Raw genomic sequence first — 22,179 nt, 5'->3', positions numbered from 1 at the left:
AATTTTAAGGAGGCCCATAACTACTTTAGAACAAGGCATATATAGTCTTGGTATGCACTGATATTTATATATTATTTGATGAGCTTGAAGCATTTTTATTGTTCTTCTGTCCAACTAATTCAATACATTTTGGGTCCAGTCAATCACACCAAAATTTTAAAGCAGGAAGATCAAATTGGTTTATAGTTTGGACTTTGTTCCTAGATGTCAGGGCTGTTTTCACTATTAGTTTTAGTCTTCTGAAGTATTCCTCACCAAGTTCTGTTCACATTTATTTGTGTTTTATTGCCAATCATTCATCTTTTCCCAAATACATTTGTACATGCCTTTCTTTATATCACATTCCTGTCCCAGATGGATATTTTATTGGTGCTACAGCTTTGCTGCTTTAAATGTTGCATGTCCTTCTATTCCTATGTTGCAGTATTCTTGGTGTGGGATTTTCCACCTTAGTCGACACGTATGTCAACTCCTATACAAAAGTTTCAGCTTGGCTGTTGTAGTTGCATGGGACGTCACATGTAGGGCCATAAACCAGGGACCTTAAATGCCTGTGACTGCGCACACTTCAGAACTTTTCTTTTGCTGCACAGACGACGTCACACCGTAGCGCCCGCTCCTTCTCTGCAAGACATCTTAAAGCTAAGTACCCCATTGGGGTTTTCTTCCTTAACCTCTAGCTAAAGCTTGGTTTGTTGTAGTAATCTTTAGCTGATGTCAGCAAAAATGGACAAATGCCAGTGCGGGTGCCAGATACCCCATAAAGACACGCACTACCGCTGTGTTTTTTGCTTGGGCAGGGAGCAAGATCACAACACTTGCTCTATTTGCCAATCTTTCTTTCTTTCCTAAGACCCTATGCAGCCATCTGGCTACACTTAATCTCTACTTAGAAAACAAACGACTTAAAAAGTAGCACTCAGGGTGGTTCCCGGATCCCATCTCGGAAGCCCCGACTGAATCTCCGTGAAAGAAGGCCAAGATTACTAGGCCCTGTTCCACTGCTGCTCCGCTTTCGGATGCCCTGCCAGCTACCGATTTAAGAGTTGAGGGATGTCTGACAGATCCATCAACTTCTACGGAAACCTTTGAGGAAGCAGCTTTGCAGTTGATGACAAGCACGTCCCCAGAGCTAACCTAGACATCGGCTACCACCCAGGTCAAGGGGGAACCAGACACAGCCGGGCCTCCGACCAGGATACCTCCTAGTGACAGTGCTACCCTTAGCCAGGCATCCAATTCCAGGTCGACACCTAAGTCTACACCAGTCAAAAAACAAAAAACAAACATCTGGCTACACTTGCCGAAGGCCTACCTGACTAGCAGTCCTTTACCTCATCTTTGATGCAGGCCTTTATGGCCCTTAGGCCATCAGCCTCTTCTCCATCTACTCTTCCTCTCCTCAGCCCTAGGCCTGCATCTACCTCCTCTCTTCCACCACTAACCTCACAAGGCAGGGAAGAAGAGCAAGAGACCTATTATTCATCTTCTGATGAATCTATATCTTACACTTCCCAAATAGCCTCTCCTCAAGAGTATTATTCCCCAGCTGAAGAATCCATTGAAGGGGAATCCCCTCCAGAGGATATCACCTTTGGGGAAACCATAACCAAAATGAGGGAATACTTCAAATGGGACACCTCACAAATGTCTGATACTCAAAAAAGGTATTTTGAACTATTACAAGTGGAATCTCCCTGCCCTTCTGCCATTCCACCTGTCATTCCTGCCTATTTAGATGCCTTTTCCTCAGCATCAGAGATTCCAGATTCTCAGCCACCTGCCCCTAAGAGGCCAGACTGCTTGTACAAGGTGCCTGATGACCAGAGATTTCTAGTCAAACCTCCCCTGGCAGATCCTGCTATGATTGCCATTTCACCAGAAAAACAATCCAGACTCTTTCCATCTGCCTCTCTCTTACCTACGGACAAAGAAAGAAAAACAATGGATAGAATTGGAAAGAAGGTTTACACCTCTTCCACATTTGCCTTTAGAGCCATCAACTATCAAACCTGTATGACCAAATATGCTGTGGACCTGGTCTCTCAAGCCACTACTGTGCTGGCTGCTACTCCAGATTGCCCCACTAAATCTGACATCTCTTCCAAACTATCTTTGGCTGCCCAAGTAGCCAGATAGTCCCATTAGATGCAGTTATGATGCTGCAGAGGCCTCTGCATGCTCTGCAGCATTTACCACTGTACTCAGGAAATATTCCTGGCTTCATCTGCAGCACTTACCAGAAGACTTCGTCTAAAATCTTAGATGCCCCTCTGGACCCTAATTTCCTGTTTGGTAAACAGTCAGCAAACGTATTCAACAATCTGCAGGAAATGAGTAAGGAATTACAAGACATCAAGCATCTTCTGGTGCCCCCTATTCCTAAATATTTCAGGAATTACCCTGCCAAAGCAACCTTTGTCAGGAGAAACCCTGCCCCAGCTGGACCTACCTCTTCCAGACACAGAAGAGGGGCCAGAAGACAAACCCCTTCCAGGCCAGCTGCCCCTCAGCCCCCCTCTAGACAGCCCTTTCAAGACAAAGGAGGCCCCAACAATGCGTGACTGCCTTGCCCTCCTTCCCCTTTCCGCCTGCCTTTCCCACTGCCTCCCCTTTTGGGAAACCTTCACCACAGACAAATGGGTTCTGGCTATTATTCAAAAAGGATACTTCCTCTCCTGGAAAGAAAGGCCACCCTTAAGGGGTGTCCCCTTCCTCCCCAAGAATCCAGAGACACCTCTTCCCTCAGATTCTGACTTGGGCACCATAGAACCTGTCTCTCCAGAGCAGGAAGGAAAGGCTTCTATTCAAGATTGTTTCTGGTCCCCCAAAAAGATGGACTATGGAGATGGATTCTAGACATTTCCTTCTTAAACCTATCCTTAAAAGTGCCCACATTCAGAATGTTGTCCCTACCAAATTTACTTCCTCTCATACCAGCCCAGGCTTTCATGGCCACACTCGACCTGAAAGAAGCCTACCTGCACATACCCATTCTACCTTTGCACAGAAAATTCTAACATTTCTCTGGACCCTCCTCTCATTTCCAATTTACTGCATTGCCCCTTTGGTTTGTTCACTGCCCCAAGAGTGTTCACAAAGTGCCTGGCACCTGCCATAGTCTATTGCAGAACACAAGGGATTCAGATTTACCCCTCCCTGGACAATATCCTTATTCTAGCAAAATGCAAGGAAACCCTGTTAATCCATCTAGAGTTCACCATGTGCCTAGTACAAAGACTGGGCTTCACCCACAACCTCCCATAATCCTCCTTGACCCCAGAACAAGACAAAATATTTTTGGGTTGCAGGATTAAAACAGACATAAAGCCTTTCTTCCCCAGGACAAGGTCAGCTCCCTGACCTCCCACTTCAAAGCCCTGCTGCAGACCCAGCAAATAACTACAAGGCAATTCCTACAGACACTGGGTCTAATGGCACCCACCATCCCCATGCTACCACTAGCCAGAATGCACATGCAAAAGCTACACTGGTATCTAAAAAAATGTATGGTCACAGCACCAACATCCTCTAGAGCAAGAAATCACTTTCCTGCTCTGCCTACAGTCAGTATTAAAATGGTGGATTCAGCAAGTTCAGCTGAATTCGGGCCTTCCACTGCAGCTACCTCTCCCAAACCAGTTCATGCATACAGATGCTTTATATTTAGGATGGCGAGCCACAATGGCAAACTACAGGGTTCAAGCAAAGTGGCACCCTTCCTTAAAGAACAAACACATCAACGTGATGAAAATGACAGCAGTCCTTCTGGCACTAAAAGCGTTCCTTCCCCTCCTACAACCAGGTGTTCTCCAAATAATAACCGACAACACCACAGTTATGTGGTACCTCAACAAGCAGGAGGGACTAAAGTGTACTATCTTTGCAGACGAACCTTACTAATCTGGGACCTAGCCACACAACACAACTTGTCCCTGCAGGTATCCTACATCCCCTCACAGGGCAACAAACAAGCAGACCTTCTCATCAGGACATCCTCTCCAAATCACGAATGAATGCTGGTCAGGAATGTCTTTCTAGATATTGTCCACCAGTGGGGCACACCTCAAGTAGATTTGTTTGCCTCCCCCAGAACAGTCAACTTTAGATCTTCTGCCCCAAGTCCTACTCCCCACTAGCTTGGAGAGTAGACACAGTCAGCATTTCATGGAAGGGAAGGTTTCTAAATGCCTTTCCTCCCTTCCCATTAATTCAAAAAGTCTTCCTGAAAATCAGGAGAGACAAACCAAAAATCTTATAGGTTCATAGGTAGGTACTAGGCTATTGGCCCTAGCCAAAAATGTACCCTGGCTTTTGCCACCCAAGAAAATTATTTTCCTGTGCCCCTGTCAAGCAGAACCACAGAAGTGATCCCCAGGGTGAATTTCCTATTACCCATCCAATCATCAAGATTTTTCTTGAAGAGTGCTAATGAGGAGCTCTGTTTGACATAGATAGGTAGTCTGTTCCAAAGTATGGGAAGTCTCTGGGACAGGAATCTATCTCTCCAGCATGTTCTGTTTATTGTGGTGACAGGGTTTTTGTCCCTAGAGCGTGTAGCTCGGAGGGATTGGGATTTCTTTAAGTGGAGCATGACCAACAGCTCTGGGTTTGACATAGCTTTGTAGGTTAGGCAGAGATCGCCTCTGAGTAGGCGATATGCGACAGAGTAAAGCTGGAGTTTTTTGAGACGGTCTGCGTAAGGCATCTGTTTGAGGCCAGTAATCCTCTTTGTGAGATTTTTGCGGCCTTTCCAGTTGTTGTAGATGTCTTGTGAGGTACATACCAAAAGGGGCATTGTACTCTATAATGGGTCTAATGAGTGATGAGTAGAGGGGAACAATGACCTCTTTTTTTTCTGGATGAAAAACCTTTTGTGATGAGGTGTGCCACGTAGAAGGATTTCCTGACCACTTTGGCGATGTGATTATCAAAGGAGAGACTACTGTCCACCTGTGTCCCAAGGTCTGTTATCACACTTTCAGTGTTAAGTAGACTACCGCCTATGTGGTAGTTCATGGGTACAGAATGTTTACCAAAGGGGATGACAATGCACTTTTTGGTATTGAGCTTGAGACCATGTCTTTGACACCAGGCATCTGTCTCAGTGAGGCCCTTTTGTAGGATGTCCACATCGTTAGGAGTTTCAATTATGGCTCCTAGTTTGCATTCATCTGCAAATTTAGTTAGCCAAAGACCTTCTGTGTTAGCCTGTACTTCAGAAAAGTAGATATCAAACAGGAGAGGACCCAGGACTGAACCCTGTGGTACTCCACTTGTCACTGGTCTGAAGTCTGATTTGGAGTCTGCTACTTTCACAGTGTGAGTTCTTTCAGTAAGCCAGTTGGCAACCCATCTTGTGACATAGGGATTTATACCTAGTTTAGTGAGTTTATCTATAATTCCAGAGTGGGGGATGGTGTTGAACGCCTTGGCGAGATCTAGATAGGCTGTGTGAACCACCTTACCCTCATCTATGGCTTTGGTGTCTACTTCAAAAAAGTCTTATCAGGTTTAGGAGACATGATCTGCCTTTTACAAAGCCAAACTGTGTGGAGTCCAGGGTTTGGAGATCTAATGTCTTTGTTTATGAGTTCCATGATGATACGTTCCATGGCCTTGCAGACGAGGCTCGTCAGGCTAATGGGGCGGTAGTTCCCGGGGTCTGTTGTGGCCCCTCCTTTGTGGAGTGGGATAACTGTCGCGGTGCGCCATTCAATGGGCACAAAGCCTGAGGTGAGGCTATGACTGAACATGGTACTTAGGTGGGGTGCCAGTTCATTCTGTAGTTCATGTAGAAGGCAGCCTGGGATGTCGGGTCCCATGGATGCTGTGTTCTTGGCTTTGGAGAGTGAAGTTTTTACCTGTGCAGCTGTGATTACAGGAACTTTGCATTCTTCCGGTATAAAGATGGACCCTTTAGGGGGTGAGAGGGGGGTAAAGTTAGCACTGAACCTATCTGCCAGGATGTTGGCAATATCAGTTGGTTCTGTATATTTAGTGTCATTGTGCTGTAACTCAGAGCAGATCTGAGTGTTGCCATTGAGATTTTTGACATAGCTATAGAATGCTTTGTGGTTGTCTTTAGAATCGGTGGCAATTTTGTTTTCATAACTAGCTTTGGAGGATTTTATGAGGGATCTCAGCTTCTTCCTGAGGCTGACCAGGGAGTTCCTCCAGTCGTGGGATTTTACTCTTTTTTTGCAACAGTTTCTTTCTTCTGTTGTAGAGTTTGTTTATGGCAGAAGACCACCAGATTGGCTTCCTTTTTTGGAGGATAGCATCTTGGTTCTGTTAGGGATAGCACAATCCATGCACTCGTGTAAGTGCTTATAAAGTGCATTTGTGTAGGATTCAGCAGTCGTACCTCTATTGTCCATCTGTACCTCTATTGTCCATCTGCATGGGTGTAATGAAGTTTGCCACTTCTGTCTTAAGAAGCATGAAGTTGGCTTTGGAGAAATTTTTTACAGTTGTTTTCCTAATGGGGGGTGGGAGTGGGATGTGGATGTCTAGGGTGATTAGCTTGTGGTCGGATCTGACCAACGAGGAGCTGACCTCTGGTGTGGAACACCAGTCACCCATGTTGGTGATGACCAGGTCTAGGATATTGCTGCCTCTGGTGGAGGTGTGGATAAGTTAATCCAAAGCGTTGGAATTGATGATTTCCAAAAAATGTTGAGCAAAAGAGTGGGTAAATGAGTAGTTTTCCCAGTTAATGGTAGGGTAGTTGAAATCGCCCATTATTAGAGTGTTGGGTTGTACCTTAATATTTTCCAGTGTATCAAGAAAAGGGGAGTGGGAATCCTGGGGTATGGTGAGGGGTCTGTAGCAAGCTACAATCTGGATTGCGGTTTTGTCCAGAGTTAGTTGAACTTGGATAATCTTGGATGCATTATGCTGAGCAACTAGCTTGGAGGTGTGGATATCCTTAATGAATATGGACACGCCTCCACCTTTAGTGTTTCGGTCCGGGTTTGGTGGCCGAAAGGTGTGGTATGAATTATAGCCTGGTAATGCAGGGGTGCTCTCTGGAGCTTTGAACCAGGTCTCTGTCACTGCACAGATGTCAATGTTCTCCATTTTAAGGAGTGCCTCGAGTGAGTGCATTTTGAGGTTTAGACTTCTAGCATCGAGTAACATTACCTCTGATTTTGATGCTTGTACCTGTTACGGGGGTGAATTTGTCATTTGAACCTTGCCTAAAAAAGGCACTATAGGGGTGGCAAGAGCCTTTGTCAGTATCTGGAATCCCAAGGGCGACAGGTGCAGGCCATCTCTGGCAAAGCAGCGTGGTCTGTCGATCATGTCATCCCAGGCAGACAGATACTGGTTTCCCTTAGAATGACACCAGAAGCTTAGCCAATTGTTAAAGCCAATCATTTTGTCCTTGTACTGTGGTGTCATTCTGGGTGATGGCAGGATGCTACTCAGGGCTAGGGTCATACCGGCCTGGGCTACAAGATCAGAGAGCTCCTCCATGTCTCTTTTCATGTAGTTAAATTGGTCAGAGGGTAGGGTAGGGTATAACCCCCAAGGACAGATCACTGACCACCTTTGACATAAAGGAAGGATTAGTTCTTGGTGTTACCCATCGTTGGTGATTCCCTTCTGGCCAAGGCAGCACTGGTTCCCCCTACTTCTCAATCTAGCCAAGGGCAATCACCACAAGGTACCCCACAAGGTAGACCTTCTGACACAACAAAAGAGAACCCTCATCCACCCACACTTGCAGATGTTGCCACTGACACTGTGGGTGATAAACTTCTAATTCCCTTCAGGCACCACTACTCAGAGGACGTGCTTTCAGTCCTGAGGGAGGCCAGGAAACCTACTACAAGAAAATCTTCCTTAGCTAAATGGGAAAGATTTTCAAGATGGTGTCTGGGCAAGGACAGGGATCCATGCATCTCAGATCCCCCCAGTAAAGGGGGGACTCTCTTACTCTTCAGTAAAAGTCCGCCTCTCAGCAGTCTCAGTCTGCCTGCCACTAGACCCTCCCCTACTATCCAGGCTTGATGTGAAGCTATTCTTAAAAGGGGTCTTACACATCAGACCACCAAGAAAACCCATCCCACCTCCATAGGACCTGAACTTCATCCTGGAAAAAGTAACCCAGTCTCCATTTGAACCTGCTAGTATGGCTACTCTGCAAATGACAGTCCTGCTAGTGGCCATAACTTCAGCCAGAAGGATGTCTGAATTACAGGCCCTAATGGCCTGCCCTCCAATACACACTACCTTCCACAAGGACAGAGTAACACTAAGAACTAATCCTTCCTTTATGTCAAAGGTGGTCAGTGATCTGTCCTTAAACCAATCTATTCATCTACCCACCTTCTACCCCTCGCGTAATTACCAATGACAGTGAGAGAATACTCCACTCCCTGGATGTACACAGACAACTAAGAATTTACCTAGACAAAACTAAATGCATAAGAAAATCCAATCAGCCCTTTGTTTCCTTCCACCCTAGGGCCCTGGGTAAGGCAGTCTCCAAACAAATCATTGCATGTTGGATTAGAAAAGCTATTTGCCTATGTTATTCACACCATGGCAAAAAAATTCCCACAAGGAGCTAAAGCTCACTCCACCAGGGTAGTGGCAGCCTCCAAAGCCTTCTTAAAAGGCCTGGACACTGCTTCCATATTAGGGTTGGGAGGGTGGCCTAATGGTTAAGGTGCTTGCCTTACAAACCCAAGGTGCAGGGTTTGAGTCTCACAAGGGATAATTGGCTAAGCTTAAAATGGCTCGCAAGGGCAGCTGGCTTAGTACTAACCTAAGAACCTAAGAAGCAGCCACATGGTCAACCATTCACACTTTCACCGAACACTACAAGTTAGACAGTGTCTTCAGACCACGTGCAGGATTTACCAGAGTAATCCTGCAGGGCTTCATGGAATCAGCCTCCTCTACCTCCTCCCTTCCTTCCATCTAAGTTGTGGTACTCTCCCACACCAAGAATACTACAACATAGGAATAGAAGGACATAGAATAGTTGTGTAAAATCTTACCATAACCTTAGATGTCCTTCTCTTCCATGTTGCAGTATACCTTCCCACCCACCTAACCCCCTTGTCCTTTCTCTCACTTATTACTGATCTGTCTTGGGTCTCTTGGGGGTTATACCCTACCCTCTGACCAATTTAACTAAATAATGGCTCCTTGACCCTATGGCTGACATCACTGGCAACTCTACTCCTGCTGGGCTTTCAGATTCTGAGGTCTGTAGGTGCAGACGTCTCAGTGAAGGTCCCTGGTTTATGGCCCTACGTGTGACGTCCCACACAACTACAATAGCCAAGCTGAAACTTTTGTATAGGAGCCAACGTATGGTTCGTCTGAAGCGGAAAATCCCACACCAAGAATACTGCAACATGGAAGAGAAGGACATCTATGGTTATGGTAAGATTTTACACAACTATTCTTTTCACATGGTTATCAAACAGTTGCGTCATCTGAGAAAGTTTAACCACTTGCAGTTGAGTTTTCAACTCCTCATCTGATAAACTATACAATTGTAAGTCATCCACAAAAGAAGATAAGAAGTGTTTACACTTGGATGTTTTCTGGGAGCCAAATTATAACCAAGACCTAATCTGTTAAGTAGACAGTTTAATGGGTTAAGGGCAAGGCGAAATAGCAGTAGTGACTGTGATGCCCCACCTCTGGCCCACTAATCAAGGACCCTCAGTCCTCACCACTGGCACCTGTGGGGGGACGTACACTGGGAGGATAACAAGTACACACACAGTATTTCCAGATGCAGCTCACTGCATCAAGTGCAATTTCCCTTAAGAGCACAGAGAGACCACAGTCAGTCCAGGGATGGTTTCTCCCTCTTTCTCCAGATCCCCAATAAGACTCCCCACTGGCACAGCTATAGAGTTGAGATCTCAGCTGAGTGGCCAAGCCAAGACCTTCAGCACCCTCTCTGTCCAACCAGTGCTTAGTGTCCCTGCCCAAGTAGGTAACACACACACTCTTGGAGATTTGTTTTACACACACACACACACACACACACACACACACACACACACACACACACACACACTTGGGAAAGGCTGACACAGGTTTGCTAGCTATGCCCCCTTCTGCCCAGACTATAAGATAGTTATTACTGCCACAAGCCAACTCTTTGTCAGCTACTTTAAGGCCCTTAACAAAGGGTATCCAGTCTTGCTGTGTAATGTTATTATCAATACAAATTGTAGTTTGACCCAGAGCAAGGTTATTAGGAGTGGCCTACACAGTGTCACCAAATAAATATGCAAGTACTCTCCGAACATAAATGTTTCGACAGACCAGCCACAATGAAAGGTTTAAATATATTTAATAATAATAAATATTAAAAGAACAAGAAAATGCTGCATATATATTTACAATTATGTCAGAGTTCAAAATCATAGGAAATATTTAAAACAATATTGCAGGACAGTCTCAAATAAATAAAGAAAAACATCTAAATTAGGTATTGCTATATTCCTGACTATATCTAAAATAATTATACTATACTTCAGAACAAGCAAGGCAAATGTGTGGTGAATGGGTCTTCTGGTCAGGTCCAAGACAGACTACAGAATGTGGTCTCTTACTCCGAGAGTTCTTTAATGACCATCTCAAATATTACTGCTGGGATAGCTTGCAGAATTACATCATTTCTTGTCATCTGACTTTATCCCAGGTGAAAAACAGCCATTGATGCAGCTGGTAGCATTTAGCATCTACCTGTGAAAATACATACACAAGGGCTTTTCCTCAAATCTTGGTACTTGCTGGAAGTCATAAAACAATAAAACACAAGACAGTGCAGAAAGTTCTGTAGATTTAGACATTGTGTCTTCTTTCTGCCATAAAGTAATTGAATTTCAGTTATTTTTCTGAAGTTAACCTCCTGTGTTCCAGTTTCCCCTGTTAAAATATATACATTTAAACAGTTACAATAGTGTATATACATTTCTGTTGTTTTCCAGTAGGGTACACTGTGGTTACATCCTTAAGCTCAGTACTTTACAAATCCTTTTCAACACACGTCTGTACAAACCTAGTTTGATATACACATAACATACAGTTCTAATAAGGTTGTAACACAAGCATCTTACATGAAGCATGTTGACATTCAGAAATGACACATAATAAATAGGACATGCTGGAGGGACAGATTCATAACCCAGAGGCTCCCTTCACTCTGGAATAAAATCCCAGTCCAGGTTAGGCAGAGTCCCTCATTGACTCTCTTCAAGAGGAATCTTGATGAGTGGATGGGAGATCGCAGGTTTACCCCGGGTATCACTTCTGTGTCACTGTTAGACAGAGGCACAGTATACTAACCTCGAAAAAGGGCATAGCAAAATTTATTTAAAATGGGTGGTGAAAGCCATACACACTCTGGCTAGGCTTATAAATGCCCTAGGGCAGATAGCCTAGTATGAACCTATGAACCTGTAACCATTTACAAAATTCCAGACAGTTGTGCTGACAGTATCTCTGTCTGTCACACTTATGTATAAATCGTGTTGATTTTCACAAATGACATATAAGTATTTACAAAATTCCAGATAGCCAAGATGGCAGTATCTCCTTTCGTGACGGTGACAAAGAATCACCCTGGAATGTCTTCCTTTGAATTTTTATCCCTGGGATAATAATTTGCCTTTTGCTATGACTTAATTGCAAAGTGGTTTGCAACTGTTTCATAGTCATTGTAATGTATTTAATCAATATGGGGTGTATCTTGCACATCTGTAAGCACTCCTTTATCCATGAATGTGGGATGCTTTCAGATGCTTTTATGTAATCTAGTCATGCCATATTTACATTCTTCCCCTTTTTTACAATTCTGCATTGTGACTTTATTTAGCAACAGTGATCCTTAAATCCATATGACTTTCTTGTGTTACCTTTCTATTACCACGATTGAGTTTTTTTCTAAATGACTATAAACTATGTTGACATCAATTCCAGTATATAGTTTGTACATCATCGGAAGGCAAGTTATTGACTTATAGTTTTTAGGATAGCCTGTAGGTTCACCCTTGAGGAGTATTGTTTTTCCTGTTGGTAAGCAGGTTGGTGTCTGTTCGGGATGCTCATATAATTCGTTCTTACTCAAGGCTAAATCTTCATGTAGAGATGTTAATACTTTTAGCCAGAAGTTAGGTACTGCATCTGGGCCTGGAGTTTTCTTTAATTTTCTTTCAGTTTCTGTGGCCATTATTTCATCCCATTTCATATCCTGTACATTTGAACTTATTTTTCTTTTGCTTCTTCCATCCATTCAGCATCTTTATGTTCCACAGGGCCTTCGTAAATATTTCTCCAAAATGTGTCCATTTCTTCTTTTTTGGTGGTGGTTCTGTTTATTTCTCGTTTCTCTATAAATGTTTTTGTGGGTCATCCGTGAATGCTTATTTTGTATTTTTTTTTTTTTGTTTATATGCATATCTTCTTAGTTTTTATACCTGCATTGATATCTTTAGTTTATTATTTGCAGTAGTGTATAATGGATCCTGATCTGTTCTGATACCATGTGCTGCTTATTTTTGTTGATCTGTTTCCTGTTCTGTACTCTTCTAACAGTGACACTTCTTGTTTTAATTGCTTTATAGTTTCTGTATTCAGTGCTTCCATGTTGGCATTTTATTTCTTCCCTTCCTGTTTATTGCTCTGCATTTTTGTGGTAGGACTTCATCTGCTGTTAATTTAGCTGCACAATAATATATCCTGTTTACTTCTTTTGTATCACAAAAATTTCTTGTATTAGTCTTGATTACTATGTTCATTCAAGCAGTAGCGTTGTTGCCTCACAGCAAGAGGTTCTCCCATTCAATTCTCGGCTGAGTGCGGGGAGTGCCTTCTGTGTGGAGTCTGCATGTCCTCCCCGCGGTTGGGTGGGTGTTCGAAAGACATGCATAAATGGGCATGCCTTCGTTGAAGGTTGAACGTCGAGCTGGCACCTCGGCATTTGTGAAAGTCTACTGCCAATCAGCGGACTGGAGTTCCGCTTTGGCGACCCCTAACCGGGAAAAGCCAAAAGACAAATAACAACTATGTTCATTTAAGACTTCTAACATTTTGTGTCTTATTTACTATCTAATATCTATTTATTTATTTATTTCTTATTTTATTTATTTTACATTTGTTTACCAGGAAAGTCAGACTAGACATGGGTCCTTTTTCAGCGGAAGCCCGGGGAGAAAGGCTCCACTTGTTAGCAGTAAGAGTTACAGATTACACTCTACACATATTAGTAAATATAGTTAGAAATACTAAAAAGAAGAAAAACACATTTTACATTACAGGACACGTGCAAGTAATCATTGTAGTAATTTACAAAATACAATTTGGTAACAAGGATACAAAATTTATGCTTGGAGACATTCACAAGCCATATGCTTAATGCTGGAAATTACTATTGTTTAATATTGGATAAACTGACACATCCTTGAGTCTACACAGTTTACAGAGATGAAGAAATGGGGATTAGTTTAATGTAGGAGTGTTTCAGTTAATAACAGAAATGAGTAGTACTTGGTTAGTGAGGGTGGGAGTAGTATTTGGTTAGTGGGGTTGGAAACTGGATTTTTTGTATAGTTATAAGAGCAGAGCCAGGTGTCTTTTAAGAGTGATTTTAGAAGAATTTTAAATTGAAGCATAGAGTTGCTGGAGGTTATAGTGGGTGGGAGTTTGTTCCATATTTTTGAAATGTAGTTGGAGAAGAGCAAGTCCCCAGCTGAATTATTGGCTTTTGTAACATCTAGGGGGAGTTTGCTATTCGAGCAAAGGGATCTAGAGATAGTGTATGGCCTTATTAGATTTTGGAGAGCTGGGGTATTGTCTGGTTTCTGGAGTACTTTGTAAGCAAACGCTTTCTGTAATCTATTTCTTTCATTGACCTTAACATGTCTATCCTTCTGTATTAAATAAAGCAACTCTTCCCTTGGATAATTTCTGAGGGCACATTATTTGCACTCTCTTTCCTGCAGACATTCTACAAAGAGTTTCAGAACATTTTCTTCTGACCTATTCTCTTCAACTACTTCCAGTGTCATCCTTTGCTCTTTCATTTAGGAACTCACCGGCCTGTTATTCCACAACATCAACTGCATCAGAGCTGCCACTGTTTCCTGCTCCTTCCCTTGTTGTGCAACTCTAACTAAACTTTTGTACTGGTTTCCTACTGAAGTCTCCAGAGCATCTTCATGTGGCAAGTCACCAGATGCTACCTGTTCCACCTGTTTCTACTTAATCTGGGGACTTATTCTTCCATCATGCTGTGACTTTACTTGGGTTGGATTATTACAGTAAGTCCTTCACTTTGCAGGTAATCCATAACTTCAGTTTCTATTTCTTTAACTTCTCCATTACTAATCCTGTTTTCTGCTTTCCTCCTCTGCTTTCTTATTTTCTGCACTGTGAAATTTTCCATATCTGAATGGCTTTGCCTATATTTTTCTTCAAATGTCTTTGATTCTGCTTTTTTGTATTGATTAGTTTTGCTTTCCCCTTTGCATAAATATTACCCATATTACATCTGTTTTTCTTTCCCGTGGCCATATTTCTTCTTCAGTTGTCTACCACCCCACCTGTTTCTTCTTACTTTGGGGACTCGCTGTTCCATCATGCTGTGACATAACCTGTGTTAGACACTAAATCCTTCACTTCACAGGTGTTCAGCTTCCGTTTGTTTAACTTCGACTTTACCAATCTTATGTTCTGTCTTCCCTCTCTGTGATCTTTTTATATTGTGAAATTTTCCATATCGGTGCCTTTCCCTGCAGTTCTCTTCAAATATTTCTAGAGCCGCGTTTTTGTATTGATTAGTTTGGCGTTCTCCTTTGCATAAATATTGCACCATATCAGATCTCTTTTTCTTTCCCGTGTCCATGTTTGTTTATACCTTTCAAAAATCTCTAGATTTTGTTCTTTATATTTTGCACTTCCTCTGTCGCTTTTTTTTTTTTTCCAAACGGCCCAGAGTTTCTTTGTCTGCATAATGCTTTTCATAGATCTGTTATATTAATGAACAGAAATTTTGCATTTGAAACTTTTGACATTCTTACTTTTGCAAGTATTTTTCTTTCATCTGATTTCTCTCTTATTCATTTTGAATATCTTCCATCTGGAAATTCTGGACTTCTCGCATAATAGTAACAAATTATAATTTCTTGCTTATCTTCAGTAGTCCACTGTGTTATCTTTATGATGTTTTTGGCCTGTCAGTTTTTTGTGGACTCCCACTTCCTTCTACAGCAGGGGGGGGGCATCCTCCCCCTGAACCTGGTCTAACCCCATTGTAGGAATGTTGCAGTGTCTTGAGGGTTCTTCCATTTTTTCCACTCCTGGCACCAGTATGCATACCAAGATTGGGCACTTTTTTTTAATTGTGTCTTGTGCACCCAGCTGTCATTTTTTTTTAATTTTTTTTATTTTCTTATTTTTAATCTACTTCTCTGCATGATATACTATATAAAATACAGTCCATATATCAGTGCCATCTTGGTGAGATTTTGTGAAAACAGGTCCACCTCATTAAGGAACTCGCCAAGACTTGAGGATGAATTCAGTTCCAGCATTACTACTGTCCTTTGCATGCTAATTTTATCATGTGTCCATTTAGACCCCTGTCTGCTGTCTAGCCTAGGTCATGCAGGCTAAACAAATCCCTTTCCGAAACTGTGCAAGATGTGAATGGGAAAGAAAATAGCAGGGTTTTCATGATCTGCGGCAGGGAAACAACTGGGAATAAACTGGAAAATACTGAAGGGTTTCTAAACAGTAAAAAGCATTTAGATGAAATTATATGAAGGAAAACAATCTGAGATAAGATTAACTAGAATGGAATGTGGTATTTACCTTTAAAGATCAAGTCCAAAGGGATGAAATTGAATTTGTTTTTGGAATTCCATTGTCAGCCCTCTAAGCAGGACACTGCAAGACATGAATGCTAAAAATATGTTTTGCTTAAAACTGTTTCAAATCCATTTACTTTGGCCATGATATTCCTGCTCTCAGTTACACCAGTTTCAGCAAGTTATGTCCACAGGTAATGTGCTGATGCCATTCCGGATGTGTGGCTCTGTGTTGGGAACAGGAAGACGTGTAGAGGAGAAGAGTTTGCTTTCAAGGGGAGTGTATTATAAAAGTTGGTATAAAATAACACTATTCTTATTTTTTTATTACAATAATTTGTTTATGTATTTATTTACTTGAAATTGTTTTCTGGGTTAGAGCAGTGATTATTTCTGACCGATATCAGTCTCAGCACTGGGTCTAAACTGGCCAGACATACAAAACAGTACAGTAACCTATAAGTGAGACAATAATACAGAACAGTGGCAGAGAAATGCTTTGAATCCATTGTAAATCCAATGCATTAATTTCTTATATGTACAAAAATTTCAAAAACATTTGAGAAATAGTCAAGTAAGTTCGACATGTGAAAACAATCAAAAAATCTTAGTGGTCGCGTTAGAGTCGAGAAGAGGAAAAGGAGATAAGTGATGTGATCTAAGGGGTAACAGGTGCATTTTGCTTGATTAACTAAATGTGATTTTTAGAAGAGAATTATTCTTGGAATAGCAGGAAGAGTCTTTCATTTCAGGTGGGAGGGACTCCCACAATTCAGACCTTGAGAATCGGGAAGCCGTAAATGAAGAAATGTAGCACGGGTGTGAGACTTGTGTTTTAGGGCCTGAATGGTTCAAGCTTTTTAAGTTGTATGTAGGGTATGTCTTATTGGTTATGAGATTAAAGGAGAGAGTGTATATTCATGTAGGAGTTTAAACAGTTGTGATCCTAGTAGCAGATCTGATGTTTGGTTAATTGGGAGTTGGTTTCCCTTTTTTAATACAGTTGTGTTCATTTTTTGAGGAATATGTAATAAAGCTACATATTTGGTTTCTTGTGCTTGAATAGTGGTGGAGTTTTTAGTAGTGGCTGCTGATGTAAGAAGGAGGCTGAATTCAAGTTGAGAGAGTAGGACTCCATTCCCTGTTGCATATCTGGAAATATGTGATAGAAAAGGGGATTTTTTTTTGTGTGTGGCCAGAAAACTAGGGGATTCATTTTTTACATGAATTACTAAGGTGGACGTTGAGGGAATAGTCTAACCACAGACCAAGATATTTGAAAGAGGTGACTTACTGTAAGGGATGGTTATTGTGAATCATAGATTGTTAAAGTTTGCTTGGATCTGCTGAGTTTTTGTGTGGTACCAAAAGGCATAGATTTAGCTTTGGATGTATTTAGTATGTGTTTAGTAGTAATTCACTCACTGAAGCAGTTGAAGTCTGATTGTAGATCTTGCTGAAAGGCAGTTGGGGAGTGGTTGGAGTGGTAGAGGACCATGTCATCTTTGTATTATAGGAGAGGAAGGTAAGGAAGGTCAAGCTGAAGTTTATTAATATAAATATAAATATAAATATATATATATATATATATATATATATATATATATATATATATAATATGTGTGTGTGTGTGTGTGTGTGTGTGTGTGTGTGTGTGTGTGTGTGTAAGCGAGCGAGAGGAAGAGAAGAGGAGGCATAAATCCTGCACCTTTGAGTAGTGGAGTGGAGAAAGAAGTACGGGAGTTATAATTCACTGAGAAATGTTCGTTGGTCATATAACCTTGGGACCAAAAGATGGCATCAGGACTAATGCCTAGTTCTAAAATGGTGATTACAAGAGAAGAGTAATTGATTAAGTCAAAGGTTCGGGTGAGGTCAGTTAAAATTGTATCTTTGTTCATTGCCATGAACATTTAATTGAACAGAGACCAGATGGTTGTGGCAGAGCTCTTCCCTGACCAGAAGCCATGTTAGTTTTGTGAGAGAAGCTGGTATGTAGTAATATTCTGTGAATTGAAGGTAGACAATTTCCTTCAAGATTTTACACAGGGCTGGAAAGTTGGAAATGAGGCAATAGTAGGATGTGAGTGTTGCTTATTTTTGTTAGGAAGTGGGTTTACTATGGCAGATTTCCTTATATTAGGCATAATATTTAGTAGTAAGATGAAGAGTATAGATGTATTTTAGGGATGCAACACTGAAGTCATGACAGTGGTATATGAACCATGGATGTAGATTGTCTATACCAGGGAACCCACCAACAGTATGTTCCAGTAAAAGAATTATGCTTTTGGATGGGGTCTTCCGGAAATAAAAGTGAGGAAGATATTGTGGATGGGATGAGGGAGGATTTGTGTGGATCTTTGCAAGACATCTGGGGAGATCATTACAGTGTCTGCGGAAATCATCTGCATACCATCTACAGGAAGTACTTGTAGAAGCATGAGGCTGGCATGTGAGGTTAACAACTTCCTTCCAAATTTCCCAGGGCTGTCTGCATTTAAGAGAGTTTTGGAGGTATATCATGGAATGACTTCTGTCTTCCAATGGCTTTTTTGGCTATGTTCCCTATATTTGTTTACTGGGATTACATTTCCAGGAGTGACAATATTCATCATGGAGTTTGAGGAGGGATTTTAACTCCTGGGTTAGCTAGTTTTTGAGTTTGGAGTTAGACTTTCCCCTTAATTTCTAGACTTTTGATCTTGTAGACTGGAGAGTGTGTGTGTAAGGAGTTCAGCTGATTTCTTAGGATCTGTGTTGTACAGAGTAGGGTGTCCAGTCATGGGAAGAGAGAGATGAAGGTCTGCAAAATTGGCAGTGGATTTAGATTTGAAGGAGATTCATTTTGGTTTTGGTTTTGGAGCTGGGCATAAAATGGAGAAACTTTCCATTCATTCCAGCCTTTAATGTTGTCTGGTTAGCTTCCAGAATGCCAAATGTTTTTGTGGTTCTGTTGTAGGTCGAGTATTTCTACCTTTGAACACATTAATGCAGCCCTGAGTACTCAGTGTAATGTACTGTAAGAAAATGTTAACACAGGTCTCGTGCCTTTCAGTAAGTAGGATGTAGTATTTTATTTCAGTAAAACTTTGTTTTATATTGTTTAACTTTGCATCTAGTTTATCTTGGTAGCACAGAGAAATAGCGTGGGTCAGCTGTACACTACTGAACTGCCTATCTTTCTTCCTGCATCCTGATAGGAGGTGATAATAAGATGGGAGTGTGGGTTATCATCATAATGCATTAGATTACACAGCCAACTCAGACAGCAAGTAAAAGTGTTTCCTCATACTCTGGCACAGAAAAACATTTTTTAAAAGTTATTTTTAATTGATTTCAAAATGAAAAATAAAAACAAAAGCCGTGTAAACAGAAACTAGAGTGGATGAACGTAGACACAACCTTCAGTGAACCAAGCACAGGGGCAGTGATCCTTTATACATGAACCTTTAACAAAACCTTGCTAGTTGGATAGCATGTTTTGACGAGTGTTTAAGTATAGTATAAGAACATTTTTCTTAACAGTCTATAGTTAGAACAAAGGCGCAAATATACCAGGCTGCCAAGGGCCTGCTTCCTCCTTTTTCCCATTTTTTTCCCTCCTTTCTCAGTTTTACATACCTGAATGTGTAGCCAGCACAATGCACTGTCAACTGCATGTTAGGCATCACCTTTCCTTCTCTAGAAGGAAGAGCATTTTAAGTTCATTCTTTCTTGCCCCGCCAGCAATATCGGTGAGATGAGTCTTGTTCACAGAATCTGGCCACTAGTGTCTCAGATATGTGTCATGTTCTGTGTTAGAGGGTTTGGCCACAATTCATTTTTTTTCTGTAAGAAAATACATGTACACATTTGATACTATAAGTTACAGCCACTCATCTTGTCTCATTCTGTATTCATTGTTTTTCAGGAAGATGTTTGGAGTGTGGACCAGTATGTTACACAAGAGATTGCAAAACTGCACCAGTTTCAACATCACATGGAAGAAAGACTTATTCAACATCTTATGAATGGAGAAGCAGCAATTCTAAAAAAGATGGAGGAAAATCTCAAATGTATTAAAAATTATGTTATAACCACACATATGGAAGTGTCTGATGTTTACTTGGAAGTCAAGAAAGAGGAAGTAGAAATTGTACAGGTATTTGAAGAAAACATTGAAAACATTAAGAGTTATATTATGGCCACCCAACAGGCAGTGTGGGATGATAACATGGAGCTTGGAAAAGGCAAACTTAAAAGCTTTCTAACAGTAAGCATGCTCTTTGTGTTCTCTTTTGCATAACGTTTTGTTTCAAACTGTGGAATGATGTGAATTCAGCTAATATGAAAAAAATATTTGAGAAGATTTCTGAATTATGCAGTTATAAATTTAATTTGATCTTTCAGTATATATTTATTGGAATGAGTAACACAGATGTAACAAGTATGTGTACTGCATGTAACGGAATAAAAAAGCAAGTGGAAAAAAGGACAACAAAAACAGTGTTCATGACCCTGACAATGTGTAATATGAAATTATTACATAGTCTATTGACCATTTATGTGGTATATAGGTATTTCACCTAATTACGTTACAGCTAAAATGTAAAATTTTTATAGTACAAATCATTGTTTGAATAAAATTCGGGGCAAAATATTCTGAACTATAATAAACGTGCTGCCTAGTTAAAGTACTATTTAAATTCATAAGTAATAAACAGTAAGTAATAAAAGAACAGCTAGCGAGATCCAGTTCCCTTGAATGTTTAAGCTGCCTCTTTAGAAGGGCTCACCAGCATTCACCTTCTGACAGAATAAGTTGTCATTATTAATTTTTAATTGAGATGTCATCCCATAGTCAGCTTAGTATGCCTGATCCTTGATTAAATTTGTTCTTACTCTGCAGATATTCTTTCTCTTGTATCTGGGCCCCAAAGTACTGGTCTCTGCAATGTTGAATGTTCTTCAAAAGTTTGATGTTTCAGCACCATCCAAATCACCGTAGTGTTTAGGTAACTGAATAAATGAGAGGAAAAGAGGTCAGAAATAAAGTTGAGACTGGTTAGCTCCATGACTGAGCTGATTAGCAGTGTACGATTATGTAGTCTGTCTCAGCTCAGCCTGAAGCCCCTTGTGATAGGCCCATTTTGCATTTAAAAGGAAGAACAAAAATCTTTGAGTAATGCTTTTCATTGCTGTAATTTATTTTGAAGCCTAAGCAGAGGGGTTTGAGGTTTGTTTGATAGCTTCGCTACCCTTGGTTGTGTCTAAATTAGATGAGGCTTCAATGTGTCATACATATTTTCCCGTTTTTAAACCCTTATTCATTGTGTCTAGTGGGAAATCAGTACATGTGTTTGTGTTTGTGTGTGTGTGTGTGTGTGTGTGTGTGTGTGTGTGTGTGTGTGTGTGTGTGTGTGTGTGTGTGTGTGTGTGTGTGTGCGCACGTGGCAACAGGGATTCAGTTTTTTTTTTTTTTTTTGTCACCCCATCATTTGTACAATCATGGGGTTGCAGGGAGACTTGCCCTGCTATATTTTCATCCACCCAGTTAAAAACTGAAGTTTAGACTAGGTTAAACTCTTAGTGGAGCTTTAATGAAAATCGTGGTTTGTGATTGCTGTTTAGATACCAGGATACCATGTATCTCAAGGAAATGCTTTAATGAAGTAGAAACTGTTGGGAATGCAGGTCTAAGACATTCACGTGGTTAAGAGAAACAATTTGAGATTCTTAAAAATCGGTGCTTAAACAAAAAATAATCACCTCATCTACTGAAAATCCTAAAATACTTTGTGGTTTCCTCTGTGGTGCTAAGCCTTAAAGATGCAGTCATCAATGCAGTATTGGAATAACTGTCTGTGAATGTGTTTTTTAAGGCAAACTATTGGGAGAATAGGGAAAGAGGCACAAAGGGGAGCCTTACCAGGTGCGTATGTACATGACAAGGAGATATGACAACTCACAAGTGGCACAGAATTTCATGGTGGAGGGCTGCAGTGAAGTTTGCACATGTCTATAAAGCTGAACCTGAACCCGAACCCATATCTTTTATGAACCTGCCATATAAAGTCCTAGTGTACTGAATATAAACAGCACTGTAAAAATTAACAATTACTGCAGCTTGCAGAATCATATGAAGCTTAGCAGGCCAAGTTGGGTTTGGCCGTTGTGTTAAGTCAAGCCTCCCCCCCCCCCCTTTTCTTGTGCTGATAAAAAAAACTTGTTTCTCTAGATAAATGAGCTTAAGTAGAAAGTTCTCAGTCCTTGCCACCATTTCATCAGGGATTTTTGTTTCCACAGAGAAGCAGAGTGATTGTTCTATAAATAATGTGGCTTTGCA

The 22,179-nt window shown here is 41.1% G+C and overlaps 1 protein-coding gene across 1 annotated transcript in view; it reads left to right on the top strand.

Moving 5' to 3' along the window:
• The window catches only part of LOC122814364 (zinc finger protein 208-like), a 441,663-nt gene that overhangs the window by 357,712 nt on the left and 61,772 nt on the right, over positions 1–22,179 (top strand). The window contains exon 13 of the mRNA XM_044086948.1: positions 19,765–20,106. Coding sequence (XP_043942883.1) covers positions 19,765–20,106 — 342 coding nt within the window. The remainder of the gene's footprint in view (positions 1–19,764; positions 20,107–22,179) is intronic.

The sequence above is a fragment of the Protopterus annectens genome, chromosome 10.part0 (assembly GCF_019279795.1).
Source record: "Protopterus annectens isolate FY-2018-M chromosome 10.part0, PAN1.0, whole genome shotgun sequence".
NCBI classification, from domain to species: domain Eukaryota; kingdom Metazoa; phylum Chordata; order Ceratodontiformes; family Protopteridae; genus Protopterus; species Protopterus annectens.
Note: the sequence above shows the minus strand (reverse complement) of the source record. Positions and strands in the feature narration are given on the sequence as shown.